We start from the raw sequence: 20,570 nt of genomic DNA, 5'->3' as shown, positions 1-20,570 counted from the left end.
ACAGAAGTTAAGTTCGCATGTTCCGCTTCGGTGGCTCAGGGTTCGCCAATTCGGATCCCGGGCATGGACCTACTCACCGCTTGTCAAGCCATGCTGCGGCAGGTGTCCCACATATAAAGTAGAGGAAGATGGGCACAGATGTTCGCTCAGGACCAGTCTCCCTCAGCAAAAAGAGGAGAATTGGCAGCAGATGTTACCTCAAGGCTGGTCTTCCTTGGGGGAAAAAAAGAAAGAAATGTTAAAGTGTGCAGAAATGTGTCTCAGACTTGGTGATACACCGTGGTGAGATGGAAGAGGGAAGAACAAGGGCCCAGAGGCGGGAAGTTGCGCATGGCAGAGTTAGAGGGTGGGCCTGGGAAACTGGGCACTGGGGACAGCTTTCTGCTCAGGACCCTGTGGACTTAAACTAAGGCCATAGGAAGCTTCCAAGGGTTCTAAACTTGGGAGGAGATCTGCATTTCAGAAGGAGCACACTGGCTGCAGTGTGGATGATGAGTTAGAAGAACAGCCAGGCTCTTGTGCTCCAGACGAGAGAGAATGGTGCCCAGGCTCTGGTCGTTACAAGAGGAATAGAAGCAGATGGTTGAGTTTGAGGGATATTTAGGGGAAACACGTAGGAGCTAGAGATGCCAAGGTTCAGTGGTTGTGGGGTATAGGTGGGAAAAATAAAGGGAAAAATCATGGATGGAGCCCAGGTTTCTGACCTGGTGCTCTGTACCGGGAGAGTGATAGATCGACTCCGAAGAGGATTGAGGCAGAAAGCTGCTGAGTATTTGGGACAGGTTGATTTTGTGGTGCTTGTAAGACATCCAAATGTAGAAATCTAGAAGCCATCTGGGGCTCGGATCATGACCACAGGGTTGATAAATGAAGCTCTGGGAGTAGGTTGGTTGAGCAGGATGAGTGTATGAACAAAGAGTGTCTGCAAGAAAACCTTAAAGAAGGGCAGAAGAGGAAGGCTGCCGGGGAGCAGGAAAGCGTGGCCAGAGAAGCCGGAAGCCCAGGAAAGGACTCCACCACCAGGGAGGCCGAGGAAGAGAGTGTCAAGATGGCTGAAGGGGCCACTGCCGATAAAGACAGCTGGGAGTTCAAGAAGATAAAGCTGAGAACATGGCCTTGGATTTTAGTATCAGGGAAGTCATTGTCATCAGTTAGCACAAAGAGGAGGGTAAGAGAAGCTGGCTAAGGGGCAAATGTTAGGTGAGGAAGCAGAGAGAGACAGCGTAAACAAACTCTTCAAGACTTTTGACTGGAGGCGAGGACCGAAATTGGAAGGTAGCTGGAGAGGAATTTGGGGTCAAGGAGAGCAGTGATGCTGTCTTTGAAGATAGTAGCAATTTGTGCATGTTTAAATACTGATGAGAAGGAGCTAGTTGCAGGGTGGCCACACAATCTCTAGGCAAGTTAGAAGTTGGAAATGTGTCTTCCTCCACTCTCCACACAAACACAGTGGCTGGATTCTCTTCTCTTGTGCACTTGGTGATGTCCATCATATTAAGCCTTTTGCTAGAAAGTATGTGAATATTTATAAAACAAAGAATTAATCTCTAAGATCCACTCTTATGCTTTGGGCCTTTGTGTCTGCTCTGGAGAGTGTCATGGGTTGAGGACTCAAGTACACAAACTCCCTGAGATGGGATCCAGAGCTGTGGAGGGCACCTTGCCTTGCCTTGCCTTTCTGACACATTGATTATGAGATATATAGGCAGGTATTTCATGTACTACTTGGAAAGGAAAAATGCTGCCAATTAACTGATGTGTCATTGATGGTAAGACACGTCCCGATGTGAGTGATGTTAATGTAGAAGAAATGTGATTCTTAGACTTGATGAAATACAGTATTAGCCTTAAATAGGAGTAATAGCAGTGTTGGACAAAGAACGGTGTGACATTCGTGTGTCTGGGATGGAACAACGAAAGACCCCGAAGAGCCACGGGAATCCTGAGCAAAAAGAACAAAGCTGGAGGTATCACACTCCCTGATTTCAAAATATACTACAAAGCTATAGTAATCAAAACAGCATGGTACTGGGACAAAAACAGACACCCAGATCAGTGGAACAGGATCAAGAGCCCAGAAATAAACCTACGCATCTGTGGACAGCTAATTTTCAACAAAGGAGCCAAGAACATAACAATGGAGAAAGGAAAGCCTCTTCAATAAATGGTATTTAGAAAACTGGACAGCCACAGGCAAAAGAATGAAAGTAGACCATTATCTTACACCATACACAAAAACTAACTCAAAATGGATTAAAGACTTGAAGGTAAGACCTGAAACCATAAAACTGCTAGAAGAAAACATAGGCTCTATGCTCTTCAACATCATGTCTCACCAGGCAAGGGAAGCAATAGAAAAAATAAACAAATCTGACGACATCAAACTAAAAAGCTTCTGCACAGCAAAGAAAACCATCAGCAAAACAAAAAGACAACCTTACAACTGGGAGGAGATATTTGCAAACCATATATCTGATAAGTGGTTAATATCCAAAATATATAAAGAACTCATACACCTCAACAACAAAAAAACAACTCAGTTAAAAAATGGGCAGATGAGGGGCCAGCCCCATCACCAAGTGGTTAAGTTTGCGTGCTCTGCTTCCACGGCCTAGGATTTCACCGGTTCGGATCCTGGGTGTGGCCATGGCACTGCTTTTCAGGCCATGCTGAGGTGGTGTCCCACATACCACAACTAGAAGGAGCTACAACTAGAATATACAGCTATGCACTGGAGGACTTTGCAGAGAAGAAGAAGAAGGAAAAAAAATGGGCAGAGGATCTGAATTGACATTTTTCCAAGGAAGATAGACAGTTGGCCGTAGGCACATGAAAAGATGTTCAACATTGCTAATTATTAAGAAAATGCAAATCAAAACTACAATGAGATATCACCTCACACCCGTCAGAATGGCTGTAATTAACAAAACAAGAAATAACAAGGGTTGGAGAGGATGTGGAGAAAAGGGAACTCTCATACACTGCTGGTGGGAATGTAAGTTGTTGCAGCCACTATGGAAAACAATATGGAGATTCCTTTAAAAAGTAAGACTAGAACTACCATACAATCTAGCTATTCCCCTGCTGGGTATTTATCCAAAGAACACAAAAACATGAATGCATAAAGATAGATGCACCCCTACATTCATTGCAGCATTATTCACAGTAGCCCAGACTTGGAAACAACCCAAGTGCCCTTCAAGGGACGAATGGATAAAGAAGATATAGTTTATATACACAGTGGAATACTACTCAGCTATGAAAAAAAGATGAAATCTTGCCATTTGCAACATCGTGGATGGACCTTGAGGGTATTAGACTAAGCAAAATAAGTCAGACTGAGAAAGTCGAATGCTGTGTGATTTCACTCATAAGTAGAAGATAAAAGCAACAACAACAACAAACACAGAGATTAGATTGGTGGTTACCAGAGGAGGAGGTGGGAGGAGGGGGCGAAAGGGGTAAAAGGACACGTGTGCGGTAATAGATGGTAATTCGTCTTTGGGTTGTGAACATGATGTAGTCTACACAGAAATGGAAATAGAATGATATGCATCTGAATTTATATGATGTTACAAACCACTATTAACCTCAATAAAAAAATAAAAACACGAAGTTTCGGGATGGGGAGATAAAGGCATTAGTGGCTCGAGAGTGGACGGTCTTTGAATGAGTCATTGACAGCAGTGGGACCAGGCAGACCCAGGAAATTGTAGGATGGTCGGGAAGTACTGAGGGTATCCTGAGGTTAGGGACCATGAACTTAGAGTGGTGCCAAACTGCATGGCTGTGATTTCTTGAAAAAGCAGACAGTGGCTTCATCCAGGATTGAGAGTTTGCTGGGCAGTGTACCAGAAAGAGAGTGGGCAGAGGCCTTGTGGATACTGTCTGTGCAGTGTGGGGTGACAGGGGTAAACGGCAGACCCCGTGTTGGGAGACAAGAAATGCAGGCTGACTGGAATGGTAATTAAAGGCAAACAGTAACGTCTCATGTTCCCCCAACTGTTGACTGGAAATATTTTTATAATGTTGCTTATATGTATGAGATTACGGAGCTAGGTGTAAACTTGTTTTACTCAACTATGAAACCAAAGAGATTTACAGATTAAGTTGAAAGAAAAACTTTATTCAAATAGCAAGATAAACATAATATCCTAGATAGTGACATTTCAGGTTCAAGATGGGAACACTGTTGAGGGTCAGATTCTTTTGCACTTGACGTGTCTGCACTCCCATCTGCATGCAGGGTTATGCTCAGATTACCTTCTGCATTTGGCATGCTCATTAGTGTAACCCTCAGGGTTATCCCTCAGCCTTCTGCTTCTCTTCTCTTTTGGAATTATTGTGAAACCGTTGTTTATGCACTGTGGTCTGACAGCATTTTGGCTTTCTCTTAACGCAAATGCATCATTTGCAAATTAGCCCACCTGTGTTCTTTTCCAATAAATCTGTAACTAGAGTGTAGTACTGTTATAGATACCATCACCACAAATCTTTAGTTACTCAGATAACCCAGAATGCCTCAATATATATGTTTTTAGATTGTCGTCAGAATTAAAAATGTATATAAATTCATGGACATCTGAAAGTTCATTAATTTTAAGAAACACTGACTGAGAGCAGTGGTTCTGAAAGTGTGGTCCAGAGACCAGCAGCATCAGCATCGCCTGGGAACTTGTCAGAAATGCGAATTCACAGTAGCCCCTCTCCCTCCAACCTACTGAGTTCCCTGGGCGCAGTCCAGGAATTGGGGCTTTAATCAGTCCTCAGGTTGAGTCTGATGCAAGCTGAGGTGTGAGAACTGCTGCTCTATTTTTTTTTTTTTTTTTTTTTGAGGAAGATTAGCCCTGAGTTAACATCTGCCACCAATCCTCCTCTTTTTGCTGAGGAAGACTGGCCCTGAGCCGACATCCGTGCCCATCTCCTTCTACTTTATGTGTGGGATGCCTGCCACGGCATGGCTCGACAAGCCGTGCATAGGTCCACACCCGGCATCCGAACTGGTGAACCCCGGGCCACTGAAGCGGAATGTGTGAACTTAACCGCTGCGCCACCGGGCCGGCCCCAAGACCTGCTGCTCTAACTTGACCTAAGCACCCATTTTACGGATGAGGAACTATGGCCCAAGAGGTATTGCTCAAGATCGCAGTTGATTTATAGGAAAACTGGATCTCAAACCTGGAACACTAGATTTTAGTCCAGTTCTGTTTCCAAAGCACAACACTGTCATTTCTTCCGTAGTTTTTGCTTTGTTTTCTTTGGTTTGGGTTGGGTTTTAAGAAGATGTTACTAAAGTTTTGGGTTCTTTTCATTTTGTTCCTTACAGTGCCAGAACCTACTAAGACCTGTTCAAGCCAGCCCCAACCTGCCGGTCCCAGTGCCAGTACTTCCACCAGCACTCTCTCCAACAGCAGCAATGGCAAACGTGCACCTGCCAGCGGCCAGCAGCCAGCTGCCTCCCGTTACCTGCCTCGAGAGGTGCCTCCACGCTTCCGCCAGCAAGAACAGAAGCAGCTGTTAAAGAGAGGTCAGCCGCTGCCTACAGGGGCTCTGACCAGTGTGAGCCCGAGCCAGAGTGCCGGGCCCGCGGGGGTAAGCCCTCCTCCCATCCCTGGAGCCGGAGCACAGCAGCATCCCAGCAAGCTCCAGCCAGGTAAAACCACATAGAATGAGGACTTCTTTTTATCTGGAACCGGTGTGCTGTTTTCAGCCTTGCGGCCGAGTGATAATGCACAGTGTCGTCCATATTCACTATATACATATAACAGAGCGGGCTAACTAGCTAGATGATTGGTAGATAGATAGATTTCAAGTGGATTTTAAAGTTTGATTCTGTTTTCCCCTACTTATTTCTATTATTTCTCCCATATTTTCAGATGGCATTAGCTACTTCAGCTAAGTTTGTTTCTCACCAGAAACTCCATCAGTACATAAAAATCTGTCAAGGCAAATGCTTTAGAACCCTGCAGTGAGCACTTTTAAATAAAACTCTTTCCTCTCAATTTACTAAGAAATCTGTCTCGTGGCTGCACATACACATGCTTTGCAGGGAGGTCGTGGCATTTGATGGGGAATGGGTATTTCTAACTGTAATTTACTCAAACACTTTGAGCCAAACCCGCCTGATACCTCCTTGCACTCAGCCCCCAAGGGGGTCCGGGTTCTGATCCACCTGCTTCTTGTTGGCCTCTTTGCATGCTGTGAGATGTGGCTTTGTCTTTGCTCCCAGGAGAAATGACCACTTGCTTATTTGCTTTCCAGCTTCCAGAATGTTAACGTCTTTCATCTCCTATGTCTCCTATTCCCGTCTTCTTGACTTACGGATTTATACTTTCAAAAATTTCTTTACAGAAGTTTTATAGAAATTTTTGGAAGAGATCAAAGAACGTGTACTCAGCTGCCATGTTTCTCTGTTATTTTCTTAAATCTTTCTGTGTCAAGTAATTTAACTAACAACTGGCACTGGTTCCAGCATGGAAACCACATTTGCTGATGGTAGTGAAGTTAGGTCTGTAATTAGAGAAGCAGGGGTGTTTTGCATATTAGACTGGAGTTTAAAAGAAATGTCACAGTCGTGTTAGTATTTGTTTTCTTTCATGTGCCGCCTTTTAACACAGGGAATAATTCCTGCATGACCTGAAAGTATTTCTAGCAGTAGTTCTCAAAACCGTGGTGGATTTAGAACCAATGTTTTTAGGCAACTTCACCATGTCTCTTTAAATAGTAGTGTTGACTCTCACCTGCCAGAGTCCTGGTGGAGGGGCTGTAGGTCAGTGCTTGTCACCAAGAAGCAAGGAAGAGAAGAAGGATCAAATATATTCACTGACTGAAAACAGAGTCCCATCTACTCAGCTGCACGCAGTTTGTAATCAATCATACAGTTACTTTGTACACTGAAATCGGCCCTCAGGAAGGTCTCAGTAGAGACAAAGATTGTGTAGTCATACCTAAACAGCTTGGTGTATTAATTTAAGATGCTTGTTTTGAAAAACTGAAAAAGAAATGTTTTTTCTTGGATTTGTTTTTTCTTGGTTTTTTCCTTGGCTCCTGCTTTTTTCTGGATTTGTCTCGTTGTTTGATTAGTTGGCAGTATGGCATCAGTGTTCTCATCAAATGCTACTAGTGCGAGATGTCACTGGTACCTTAGATAAGCGGTAAATAATCAAGGAATTGATTCAGTAAAATTTTGGTATGAAAATAATTTTCTTTAATAAAATATTTGTCTGTAAATATTATACCCTTCTCCAGAAAGCTATTCCTAGTTCATTCTACTTTTAAAATATGTATAGAGAAGACTAAATCATCAATTTAATCATGAAGACTAAGTTATATATAACAACAGCTCAGAAAATGGAAGTAATCTATACAATATTAATATTAATAAAATAAGAGATGATTGACTTTGACTCCCTAGCAAAAATCTTTGACACCAATTTCATCTCTTCCTTAACAGTCTCTGGTATCATAGCCACGTGACTCTTTCTAACTCGTCACCTTTCGTTGCATCAGAAGTCCTCTCAGAAACCTGTCCTGGTTCCTCATTCCTAATCCACAAAGGTTCAGTTTCTCTGCCTGGCTGTCAAGGCCCTTCAGCCTTGTCTAGTCAACATTTTTCCTTCTCTTCTCCATGACCTACTTTCTCTTCTAATTGGAATTGTTTCCTTTCCCTGCTCAGTGTTGTCTTTCCCAGTACATGCACCCCTTTGATTGCCCTTCCTGTTTGTTTCTCTCCAAATCATCACCTCACCCTCCATGAACCCCCTTATGTATATCCATCCTCACTGCTCCTCCTGAAGCTGTAAGGTACTCAGTCTGCAACTTAGAACTTCACACTCACTGTATACTGTGTAACCTCTACTGTTGGCTACTCAAGTATCCTATAGGGAAAGTGTCTGAACTTCCTACTGTACGACTAGCTTAGCAGGTGCAAAGACCTCTGAGCCGTAGAAGACCGAGCAGCTGGCACTGCTTATGCCACCAGCTAGTACTTCCATTTCTCATCCAAAATGCGAGGTCATGACCTCTAGTCTCCAAAGTCCCTTCCCTTTGATTTCTGACCTATACACTGTTCCAGAGAGCTTGTTTGATGTTGTCAGTGGAAGGCATTGCAGGAACACCATCCCATGTTGTTCTGGAATCAGCACAGGGATTGCAAGTGAGCATCAGCATGCATGGAGGCGGTATGGCAGAGAGGTCAAGAGACAGGCCGGGGGGACAGAGGTCTGATTCAGTTTCCAGACACGTGATTCCTGTGAGACCTTCGCCAATTCATCCTTATTTCTTGCACCTTAGACTCGTCTGTAAAATGAGAAGATTCCTGTTTTAGAGGATTTTATAAATGAGGTATTTGTTTCATACTTAGCACAGGGCCTTGAATATCGTTAAGTGCTCACTAAATGCAGATGAATAGCTGTTACTGTGGGACTTTTGAGACTTATAAAATATGCAACATATATGTACCCATCTTTGAAACACTATTATGGAGCAGGAATTTTTTTTTTTTAACTAACAAAATCTTTAAATGACTGAATTCAACAGCAGTGCAGTAAAGCTTTCTCATTGCTCTATGACCTGTGTATATTTTGAAATTTCAGTTGTCCTTCCTAGAGTGGAAGTATTCTGTCAACTTTTCGTTTTCATGGTGCAAGTTTCTTAATTCATATCCAAGTGAAATTTTATTAGTATGTTCTAGAACAGTAACCACATTTTCTTGCTGCATTGAAACTTTTCTAGATACTGCTTGAAGTAAAAGCTCTTATAACTTTAAGTAATACATAGATTTTCATTGTATTTGTATCTGTGTAAGCAGGTTTTCACTCCTGTAGCCATTCCTACATTCAAATGAAAAATAGAGTTTCATTCATAATTCCATTCCTCTAACTGTAAGGTTAAATTAAAGAGTATGAATGCTGGGTCAGCAGAACTGAGATAGAATGACTCCAGCAGGGGCAGGTGAGTGCCTAATCCTTAAGAATTTAACGGCAGACTGCTTCCAGTGACAAGAAACATGAAATTGGGAGTTACTTCAGCCTAGCACGTTAATTCCTGTGTTATTCCCAAGTGTATCGGTATGTGGGACTCTGCTCTCCAAGTTTTAGTGTGCTTGGCAGAGAGTAAAGAAGGGCAGAGATCCCTGGAAGGAGCTGTGGAGTCTGAACGCCTTTATCCTTGCAGTATGTAACAAAGCTGATCAAAGAAGCAGACATCCTGGTTTCCCCACGGCTGAGCGTCCGACTGTGTGCCTCTTCCACGGGGGAGGTTGTCACAGCCCTTCCCGTAGTAACGGAAAGCCCACGTGTCCATGCCAGCAAACAGAGAAAGGACATGCAGATAAAATTAAATGGTATAGGTGCAGAGATGGGAAAGTTTTAAAAGAATTGAAAACTGAATTGCTAGTATTTTTAGCCTTGCATGTATGGGTAAATTGTATATACTGTTGTATAAGACAGCTGGTGGATGTGGAGAGAGGACTGGCCTGACAAGGATTGCTGTCATCATTCTTTTTCTTTATGTACCATGTGTTTCCTAAAAGGATGTAAGTCAGTAGGTCAGTCTGGCTCTTATAAAGTTTTGTTATGATTCACCTTGTGATTCACATTGATCTGTCAAATTTGTTCATATAGAAATATTGCAACCCTAAGTTTTGCCGTTTTTTGACAAACCGGTACGCTAGCTTAATACTTTTTCACCATTTCTTTCCTTTTGTTACTCCATCAGAATGTTTAGGCAGCAGTGCCACACTGACCTTGCACACCTCTGAGAAGGGGCGAGAAGATGCTAACCTTTGAAAACTTTAGCTTCTTTAAGCGTATCTTCACTAATTCATTGAGCAAAACATTTATTGAATGTGTGCTAAATGTAGGGGATACACAATTCATGGCTAAAGTGTGTTGGAATGACCATTAGGTAAATAGGCAATTTACAGGGGCTGTGATAGAGATAACTGTAGGGTGCCATGTGCACACATGGAAGGGGCAACTGACCCAGACCAATTATGGGGGTCTGCCAAGGCAGGCTTTCTGATGGAGGCGATGTGAGCTGAGTTTAGATGAGCTGTGAAAAGCAAGTGACAGAGCAACCTGCATGCCCAAAGGCGTAGACCCACAATTATAGGGCCTCTTTGGGTAACAAAGGTGGTTCAGGGTGGCTAGGGGACAGAGTGCAAGGGGGCAGCAACAGGAAATAGAGCTAGAAAGGTTGGCTATTAGTATCACTAAGTAGTAGCAGTAAACTGGCACAAAACCATTTTGTGATGATCAAGTCAAATTAAATTCATCTTCAAACTGTTCAACAAACTGCTCTTGGAACTTGACAGGCTGATTCTAAAGTTCATCTAGGAGAGTAAAGTTGCATAAATAGAACAGCCAAGAAAATTTTGAAAAAGAATAATGAATTATGAGAAGGAGCTCTGCCCCTCTAGTAATGACAACTGCATCACTGGGGCAGGAGTAAACAAACAGGTTGACGGAACAAAATGGACCAGGGAGGAAAGCACGGATGCATGGAGATTGAGGTTAGCAGGAAGGTGGCTTTCCAGATCACGGAAAACAGTGGCTCAAATCAATACGGTGCTTCGAAAGCCACGTGCAAAACAAACGTGAGAACTACTAGAAGATGATGCAAGAGAAGACTTCCAAATCTTGAGATGCAGTTTTTTCTTAAGCAGGAAGCCGTGAAAAGAAAGGCTGACAAATTTGAGTGTATAAAAGTTACAGACGTTTGTACAAGCCCATAAATAAAACCTGAGAAGAAATACCAAGGATTCCTACAAATCAACAAGGGAAGAAAACAGTCAATAGAAAAATGGGCAGAGTTTGAACAGGCAGATCATAAAACTACTATAAATTAGTACTAAACATATTGAAAGATAATATTTGTGATCAGGAAAAAATAAGTGAAAATGAAAACAATAGTGATATACCACTTTTCACTTACCAAATTGCCAAAACTTTAAAATCTATTATAATAACAACAGTACTATTAATTGAATGCTTACACTTTGCTAGATGCAACTGCTTTGCACATATTAACTTGTTAGTCTTCACAATAAGACTCCAGAACAACCACGCCTGGCCATGAGAGTGTGGGAAAGGACAGCTCTTATTTGCTCAGATATGAATGTAAATCGGTACAACCTCTATGGAGGGTAGTTTGCCAGAATTTATAAAAATTTTAGGTGATCCTGTCTTCCTGACTCAGGTGTTCCAACTCTAGGAGTATATCCTAGAGACCCCTGACATCACAGCTCTCTATTGCCAGCCTAAGGCTCGGCTTTTATTCTCTACCCTATGGCATGAGCTAATGATAGGGGAGTTGAGACTGTCAAGAGGCAATGGGGACAAAAATGGAGGTGACTGCTGCCTCTTTGGAACCATTAGAAGTGTAGGTAACGTTAACCTTCCAGTGACCACCATCATTGTGCCCTGTCACCTGGTCATAAAGAGTACACTGTGTTTGAGGACCAGCTGAACTTTTGCTAGGAACAGCAATTTAAACTCTTCCTCTCATTTTCTACAGGATTTCAGGTTCCATCGTCCCTCTCTGTGTTGGCTTAGTGCCATCTCCACATTAACCCTGGGTGTTGTTGAGAGGTGTCACTGGTTTTGCAGCATTATTTAAGTCAACATTTATCACATTTTCTACCCTAACCCAGACTTCCAAGACTAACATGCAAAAATAAGTCCTGGCTACCTTTAAGGTTCAATAATGCTGATGTTGAAGTGAAACTCAATGAGTTTAAAGCAAAAGTAGATTGTTATAGAGGGCTACCTATTCAAAATAAGGATGTTTTCCAGCATCAAGATGAGAGTGCCCCTTAGTAGTTGATACTGTGACTGCACTTTAGATATCTCCTGTGGGTGATATCCCTCATGGAAAAACATGGTGTGCCCAGAGCAGCCACGGTGGCACAGGCCTAGAAAAGTCCTGTCCGGACTGGAAAGGAACTGAGGGGAGCCCGAAGAAGAGCACTGGGAGGAAGAGGTGTGTGAGCATTTCAGTTGTAGCAAGGCTGGCTCAGTCCCGGCGGCCGCCGCCCCCAAGGGCAGGGCAGAACTGGGCGAGTAATAGTACTGAGCTGGGTGCTGGTTTCAGCCCTTGGGAGAACCTTGACTCCTTCCTCACTCCTGGCAGCACCGAGAGACGTGACGAATCACCCCTGGCAGAAGGGCGCCTGCATGGAGAGGCCAGGGTTTCTTCAGCTCCGGGTCCAGGTTCTGTCTTTAAATAAGAACAGCTGGTCCTGAAATAAAACAGTGGCCTTCTAATAAAGTAATACGGGGCAAAATAGATTTTTGAATTCATGTATTGATTTTGAAGGTAGCTCGTTTAGCCCATTGGCAAAAAATTTTAACTGGGAAGATGTGTTAGTATATAAATATAATGATTCGCACTATGAAGGTTCCTGGAAGACATCATTTTATCATGTTGTTTTCTATTCAGAGTATGTTCTTGCAAGTCTACAGCGTAACTCCAGCTTGAAACACTTGAGAGCTTTCATCTTTTAAAAAAAACTGTTTTTCATTGTGCTAAAGGCAGAACAATGGATTGTTTTGGTGACTGCTTTGTACATTTATAAACAGAGGCTTTGATTAATACATGGTGCTGTTCGCTGCTTAGATCTTTTTGAGATAGAGGCAGGAAAGTAATTAAGAAGTTGGACACTTGCCCGTTTACATATGGGGCTGCTGAGAATGTTATAGCTAGTGGTGGCATGCCAACTGGTTAGCGGCTGTTTAGGGAAAGCGGGAAAGAAGAAGAACGGAAAACAAAGGCCGCCGCAAAGAGGGGCAGTGTGTTTGCATGCAGCCAATAGGCAATATGCTGTTATTCTTTTGGCTGACTTTCAGAAAAACAGAAGAAAAGTGGCTCTGGTGCTCACTGTAACTGGGTCCTGCAGTGAAAATGTTTGTGCCAATTGAAAGAATTTAAAGAGGAAGGAAGATCGGTTTAGTGTCAGCTGCAGTTCCATAGCAAGGCTTCCAACTCCTCTGGGTGGCTGCGCGCCCTGCTCCAAGGGGATGACTCGGAGCCTGCGGGGTGGAGGGCATCGCAGCCCCGGCCCGCCGGCGGCCCGGCCTGCAGGTCGCCTGGGCGCGGGCCGGCCCCGGAGTCTCCTGGCCGCGCGGCGCCGCGGCGGAGCTGAGGGTCCGGAGCGCCGCGGGCGCCGGCGGGCCAGGTAGCGTCCCCGGGCGGGCGGCCCCTTCCCCGGGGCTTTGCTGCCCGCGGCCGCTCCGAGCACGACCGCGCGCTCGGCCGGGGGGGCCCTGCGGGAAGATGGCGCCGCGCGGCCTGCCGTGTGGAGGACAGCCCAGCGCGGGAAGCTGGGCCGGGACGCGGTCCGCGTCGTTCTGGCGAGCCGTCTCCTCCGCCCCGCGCGGCCCGCTCCCCGGTGTGTAGACGCGCCGGCGCCAGCTTCAGGGGCGGGCTCCGGGCGAGGGGGCGCTGGCGGCGGCTCTGGGAGGGGGCTCCCGGGTTCCCAAAGGTGGCACGCTTGTACGGTTATGCCGCCCCGGACCGCCAAGGGGCGAGGATTTGTGCCATCAGAAAACATGAGTCAACGTACATTTTCCACTGTGGAAGGCACTTGGAGTTATGTTTTTAAGGTATAGTTTATGATTTTGTAATTCCAGTTAAAAGGGCTGTGGTGATCAAGAATGATGAGCTGTTTGTTAGTACTAATTAAGCATTCTGCACACTTCCCTATCTGATTGATTTGATACCTAATTACAGTTTTGCTTACTGTGGCTTTTGGAAGCTCTTTGTTAAATACTTTTCCCTGAAAAATGTATCTTTATGTGGTAACATTTTAGAATTTAAAAACAAAAAACAGCTTTTCTCTTTAAACCAGGCTATCGTGTTATTCTTTTTAATGTAATCACTTAAGACAGTCATGTTACGTAGGTTTTTATAGAGACACCTTTTTTTGGAATGTGTAAATCATTTAAACAGCAGAAGAAAAGAGAATTTAACATTATACACAAACTTCATTACTTTTTTCTTTTTAAGGCTTTTTGGGGGAGAAATTATTTTGATAATAGAATGGTATGGTGGAAGGAGCACTAAATTTTATTATGAAAATGCAGGTTTTAGTTCAGTCCTTGCTGCTTGTTAATTACAGCGCCTTTTCTCATTTGACCTCTCTGAGCCACTGTTTCCCCATCTGGAAGTGGACATAACTTGCAAGGCTCAGTTAAGTCGAGATGTATGGAAATACTCGGAACTTCAAAGTGCTGTGAAGTGGGTGATGTCCTATGGATATGAAGACTCTTACTTATAAACTCTCCGACTTGCTGCATGTCAGACGCATGTAGATTTTAGCCTTCTAAAGCTCCTGGGCTGTCCAGGAAAGGCTAGAATGCTGACAAGAGAATTCAGTCTTGGTTTATTAAGAGCTCATTCATTTCACAATACCTCCTCCTGGAAGTCAGTCATTTCACATAGTTCTTTTAGATTACTACTAAAAGATAGGTTTGTGAATTAATAGCACAGTGAAGAGAATTTGGTTTATGAAAAGCATGCTATTCAAATGTTGTTGAAGTCATAAAGTTCTCCTAAGAATAGTGTGCTTTAAACACAGAGAATAATAGTCTTTTTACGTTTTCATTTTGGGGATACATTCTAGTGTCAAAATATGTGGTGGTGGTGGTGATGAAGATGATGGTGATGGTGGCGAGGGTGAGGAGACACGTGTGGGGATTCCCAGGCTCAGAGCTGTTCAGGCTGGGCTCCTCAGGGACCCGTGGAAGACTTTAAAGGAGTCTAAGCGGGGAAGAGACAGCAGGGAGGGGGTAGAGCCGCGTGTCTCCAAAGTGGCTTTAGGGTTGCCTCCTTCCTGTGCTGGAGACAGCCGTTCTGCTCTTGGTGTTCTGATGCTTGCTTTGTTTGTACCACTGCATTCTGACAGTGGTGAGTGGCATTTTGAAATCAACTTGAGTCTGTATTTTAAGACCATAAATACTGTACTAAAGTCATAACTTTTTGCTCTCTAGTTTTCAAGACCTTTCCAGCTTTCAAATACATTTTTTTGTTTAAACCATTATTTTTTTTAAATATTAAAGTACATAGGACACAGTTGATACCCACTTTAAAACTTCTTGAGAAAGAAAAAATGATAAAACAAGATAAAAGTGAAAGAAGGAAAATAAGGAAAAACTAAAGCAAGGAGTGGAGCCTTCGTGTCTCCTGCCTGTCCCTGCCATGGCCTGGCACGTTCTCTGAGAAGAGGCAGGTCGTGTTCACGTCTGAGGTCTCTGTCAGGTAGGACTGTTCACCATGCACGTTCAGCTGAATGTGGGTGGCTTAGGGACTTGCAGTTGAGGACACTATGACTACAGTCACGTAGGGACAGACACAGTATGGGACTCCAAACCGTAAGAAGAGATACATTTGTAAAGAAAGCTCCTGGGGCACTGAGAATGTGTTGGATCTGGGAACACCAAGGAGTAAGGCGTCACTGCTACCAAAGGAGGCGAAAGGAGAGGCTCAGTTCTCACCCAGGCACGAAATGCCCAAGTCCACCTGGAAATGAGGACTTTCCTCCTCAACCCTGAAAAGGCTGGCAATCCTTATACATGGAACCCTCTGGAGGGGCTTACAATGAGGCTAACGAGTTAATTTGCTATACATTTATCTATGTGTTATTACTATCTAAGACACTAAAAATATTTTTCTCTCGCACCATGTTCTTGCTTTGGAGAAAAAGGGTACTGTTCAGTGGATGACAGTACCTCAATCACTCGGTGCTTGTTTGATCCAGCCACCACTTGATCGGCCTCTTGAAGAGGTTAGTAGAGTGGAGTGAAGAAGAGAAAGAGCAGCAGTAATGGCCTTTTAGGGAGCTAGACAGAGCACCTGCAGAGATGCATTAGTCCACATGGAGGGGAAGGGGACAGGGCATTCCCTACACTAATGGACTGAAGCATTCACTTCTGAGCTTCTGGCTTATTTCTCCCCAGACTTTTGGACAGATCCACTGGATGTCTTGCAAGCCACCCTAGACTCAATATGTCTCAGTCTGAACCCATCATCTCCCTTCCTCCCTTGCTTCCCGGAACTGCTCCTACTCCAGTGCTCCCGAGCTCAGTGGGTGGCATTCCATCTACCCATGGCCCAAACCCCAGATCTGGACATCACTCTCGAATTCCCCTCTCCTGCTCCCTGCATCTGTAATCTTTCACTAGGTCCTGTCAATTCTGCCACCTGGATATTGCTCGCTCTCCCACAACAAGGCCCCTAGATCAGATTATCGTCACCTCCTAGGCTTCAACCAAGGCCACATATAATTGTCGAAGTCTCCTCGGATGGGGCGTGACAGGTGTCCGGGGGGGGGGGGTCTCGGTCAAAAGGAAGGATTGTCTGAGGGCTGCAGTCATTCCTTGAACCCCATGTTTTGTGCCAGGGTCAGCGCACATGGGCTCAGTTATGTGTTTTTGTAGATTTTACTGCCTAAGTAGGAGAGTCTTAGCAATGTGGCCGTCCGGGGAATGGGGAGTAAAGGTGAAAATCTTTCATTCCAAACAGATTTCTGGGTGTATCATGGCAAAGTAATTGGACATTATCAAGTTCGTTTACCTTTGACAAAAGGTTCAGTGTTCCAAACTTGCCGACGTGGGGAAAATTAGAACTTTTGTTTATTTTTTACATAAAAAACACAGGGGAAAGGCTTTACTAATATTTGCTGTATGGATTGACACTGGGCCTTCTGTTGGTCATCTAGGCTCCTTTCCCACATGTGTTTATTTATTTGTTTCTTTGTCTTTGTTGGAGCAGCATTTGAAAGTAAATTGCAGATATCATGACCCTTAAATATCTCCTGTACACAAAGATGTTCTCTTCTATAACCACAGTACAGTTATAAATTTAGGAAATTTAACAGTGATATAGTACCAATATGTAATACATCTAAATTTAATGCATGTACATTTCACCAGTTATCCCAGTACTGTCCTTTATAGCAATCGAATTGTCTGTGTCTGTTGTTGCCCGCCTCCAAATGGAAGGCATGATGATAAAGTGTACTACTTTCAAATTGTTTCTGATAGTAAAAGAATAGCTCAGAATGGTGGATAGTCTCTGGCTTTTTAAATTTTGTTTTTGTTTTTTGCATTCATAATTTTCAGAGAAATACCTAGAACCTGTCCTTGGAAAAAGAGCTTTTAAATGGTAGATTAAACACAAGATAACTTTCATTTACTTTTTATGTACTTTTTGTCTCCATATACTGCCACTGAATTTTCAGTAAAATCAATTTTTTGGAGACCTAGTTCTTTTTTTTTTTTTTTTTTTTGAGGAAGATTATCCCTGAGCTAACTACTACCAGTCCTCTCTTTGCTGAGGAAGCCTGGCCCTGATCTAACATCCATACCTATCTCCCTTTACTTTATATGTAGGATGCCTACCACAGCATGGCGTGCCAAGCAGTGCCATGTCTGCACCCGGGATCTGAACCGGCGAACCCCGGGCTCCCAAGAAGTGGGGGTATGTGCACACTTAACCGCTGCGCCACCGGGCCGGCCCCAACCTAGTTCATTTTGGTGGTATTGAAGAGCCAGGAAATAAGAAACAAAAGAACAACTGAAATAGAAGAAAGAAGGAAGAGAGAATAGCAGTGTGTCCCGTAAGGGCAGGCCAAACATTAAATGTCAGCAGCTGTAGTCTGAAACCACATGGGGAGGGCTGTTGCCCTCTCTCCCTGCTCTGTTCCCATGACAGGGGATGTGCCAGACCACAAGGTTGCGCAGAGGCTGCAGCTTATCCAGGCCCCCTGAGAAGACAGTGCAGGTGGAAGAAAAGAGACAGTACAACTGCTCGCTGGCTTGCTTTGTTTTAAGTAAAATGTCGTTGCTCCAAATTGACGTCTGTGGTTCTATGACTTATCTTTGAAGGAGACTGTGTTTTAGTTGCAGATTTGTAGTGGCAGTTGTAATTTTTTCTGAATAAAAAAGATCTTGAATTATTAGTTCTTTTTCTACTACTTTGTCTGAATAGATAACCCAATATTTTTGCAAATAATTTCAGTTAAGTTGGTTGCTAGCCAACATAGCACCTGAAGCTTAATATTACCTTCAAAATTGACTGAAAATTTAAGCAACATTATCTTATGTTACTGGCAGACTGTTTTCATGTATTTATAAGCATTATTAATTCATTTGTTCATTAACTAGATACTTATTCGCTACGTATTTTGTGTCAGATGCTCTGCTGAGCACTGGAGAAAAAAATCAGGCAAAACCAGACAGTCCTTGCCTTTGTGGAGCTTACAACCTCAAGGGAGAGACAAACAGTCGCACTGATAATTCAGACTAGGATGTGTGCTCCCTGAGAGAAGAAATTTGTCCATCTTGTTCATCACTGTGTCCCCAGCATGATGCCTGCACATAGGAGGCACTCTGTAATAGTGACTGTCTAATCAAATCTAGCCTGACACCTGCTTTTGTAAATAAAGTTTTGTTGGTCCACAGCCACACTCGTTCATTCACGTATTATCTATGGCAGCTTTTGCACCGTGACAGAATTGAGTAGTTGTGACACAGACCATATGGCCCATGAAGCCTAAAATATTTACTGTCTGGCCCTTTACAGAAAATGTTTGCCAATTCCTGGTCTAAATGAATTAAAAGGAAAAGAAGACCATTATAATGAATGTGTCCAAGGGTCCTAACTGGGGAAATAAAGCTTCTTAAATGAGATGTCCATTGAATTGAGGTAGGAAAAATGAATAGACTTTGAGTCCAGGTAGGGGACACCTTCTTCTAAGGCCCTGTCATGGAAGTGGGAAGATACAGATGGTGCCTTGAGGAACTGGCCAGAACACAGAGCAAGAGAAAGAATGATGTGAAATGCGATTCCAAAAGAGAACCGAGCCTTGTACCTGCTGCGAGACTTTGGTCTTCATGTTCAGAACCCTTTGAAGTGCTCAAACAGGCGTTCGCCATCTGTTGGCTGTCCGTTTGGGAAGAATGCTTGGTGCATTATTGAGAACACGCTGGAGAGGAACAGCAGTGGGTATGGAGGAGACTGTTAGAAAGCTGTTAGAATAATCCAGTCAGAAAATGCAGGGACCTTGGACTAGGGTGGTGGCAAAGGGAGGTAGTGTTCTCCTTGTAAGTAGAAGAGTTCTAGAGATCTCCAGTATGTAAATGCACAGGCATGACTTCACCCGACCCTGTTGTCTCAGATATGGGCATGTGTGTAGAGTGACTTTGCTTTCTTCCTGCAGTACTGCCCTGTGGGTGCTGATCTTGAGCCCTTTATCACATGCCCTGAGAAGGCATGGACGTGGTAGTGACTTCATCATTGTGGTGATCATTCCTTCAAAAGATGGACCTGCTTGTTAGGAACAGCCCAGGCTGCATGGGCACCTCTAGGTCCCCTGCCTACACCTTGGTACAATGATTTTTTTTTTTTATCCTAGTGACACATTTTTCTTGAAATTTGAGATTTTTTAATTTATGTGAATGAAAATAAATTCTTTTTCTCACAGGGTTATCCGCTTAATTCCAATGTTAGCTTTTGGTCCTTGGCCCTTTGTTGTAAAGCTCTAAGGGCAGAGGACTATCCATGAAGCATTTATCAGCATTATTGATTCAGGATTTTCCACCTCATTTCCTTCTCCTCATTTTCTGTCTACCCTTTTCAGGTTTAGTTTCTATGTTAAATTTGTTACTTGCCTTAGCCTCTTAGCACCTCATAGAGAAGTTTATAAATTACTGTTTCTTGTAGAATATTAGGAGATGTAACTCAAAATGTAAAGACCCAGGTTTGTTTATTTTTCTCATAAGCAACGACTTTGCCCCTACATTTTACTATCTCATAGTGTTGAAAATTAAATGTTTCGGTTCATTTTTGTATTCATATGTATTATTTCTGGTTTTATGTTTTGATTATAAGTATTTGTAGGAGATTCCAAACAAAGTCGTCTGAGTAGGACAATGGCGTGTGTTGGAATTATTTTACAATATTGATTGAAAACTCTTTGGGCTTTATGTTTTTTTATCTCCATACGATGTAGTTATTTCTCTTCGATTCTGTTCATTTTAAATGGGATAATTAAGTTTGATTATAAAAATATCTTTGCTTTACATGTGGAAAAAAGCTCAACATTACAAATCATTAAGGAAATGCAAATCAAAACCACAATGAAATTCCACTTCACACCCATTAGATTGGCTATTAATCAAAAAACAGAAAATAAGTGTTGGCAAGGATATGGAGAAGTGGAACCCTTGTGTATTGCTGGTAGGCATGTTTAAGATGCTATGGCCACTGTGGAAGACAGTATGGCAGTTCCTCAAAAAATTAAACATAGGTTTACCGTGTGATCCCGCAATTCCACTGCTGGGTATATACCAAACGAATTGAAAGCAGGGACTGGAACAGAAATTTGTACACCCGTGTTCATAGTGGCATTACTCACAATAGCTAAAGATGGCAGCAACCCGAATTGTCCATGGATAGATGAATGAATACACACAATGTATTCTATCCATACAATAGAACATATTCAGCCTTAAAAAGGAAGGAAATTCTGACACGTGCTACAACATGGATGAACCTTGAAGACATTATGC

At 43.2% G+C, this 20,570-nt stretch overlaps 1 protein-coding gene across 14 annotated transcripts in view; it reads left to right on the top strand.

Annotated features, from left to right (window-relative positions):
• The window catches only part of TNRC6C (trinucleotide repeat containing adaptor 6C), a 141,104-nt gene that overhangs the window by 62,986 nt on the left and 57,548 nt on the right, over positions 1–20,570 (top strand). For 12 of the 14 annotated variants that reach the window (XM_023651937.2, XM_070225884.1, XM_070225891.1 and 9 more), the window contains one exon: positions 5,327–5,653. In XM_023651937.2, the coding sequence (XP_023507705.2) occupies positions 5,327–5,653 (327 nt within the window). Of the gene's footprint in view, positions 1–5,326; positions 5,654–13,144; positions 13,391–13,419; positions 13,605–20,570 lie in introns of those variants that run through there. The other 2 variants (XM_023651934.2, XM_023651938.2) reach the window with 2 other exon arrangements.

The sequence above is a fragment of the Equus caballus genome, chromosome 11 (assembly GCF_041296265.1).
Source record: "Equus caballus isolate H_3958 breed thoroughbred chromosome 11, TB-T2T, whole genome shotgun sequence".
Taxonomy (NCBI): domain Eukaryota; kingdom Metazoa; phylum Chordata; class Mammalia; order Perissodactyla; family Equidae; genus Equus; species Equus caballus.
This window is presented reverse-complemented; position numbering and strand designations above follow the sequence as displayed.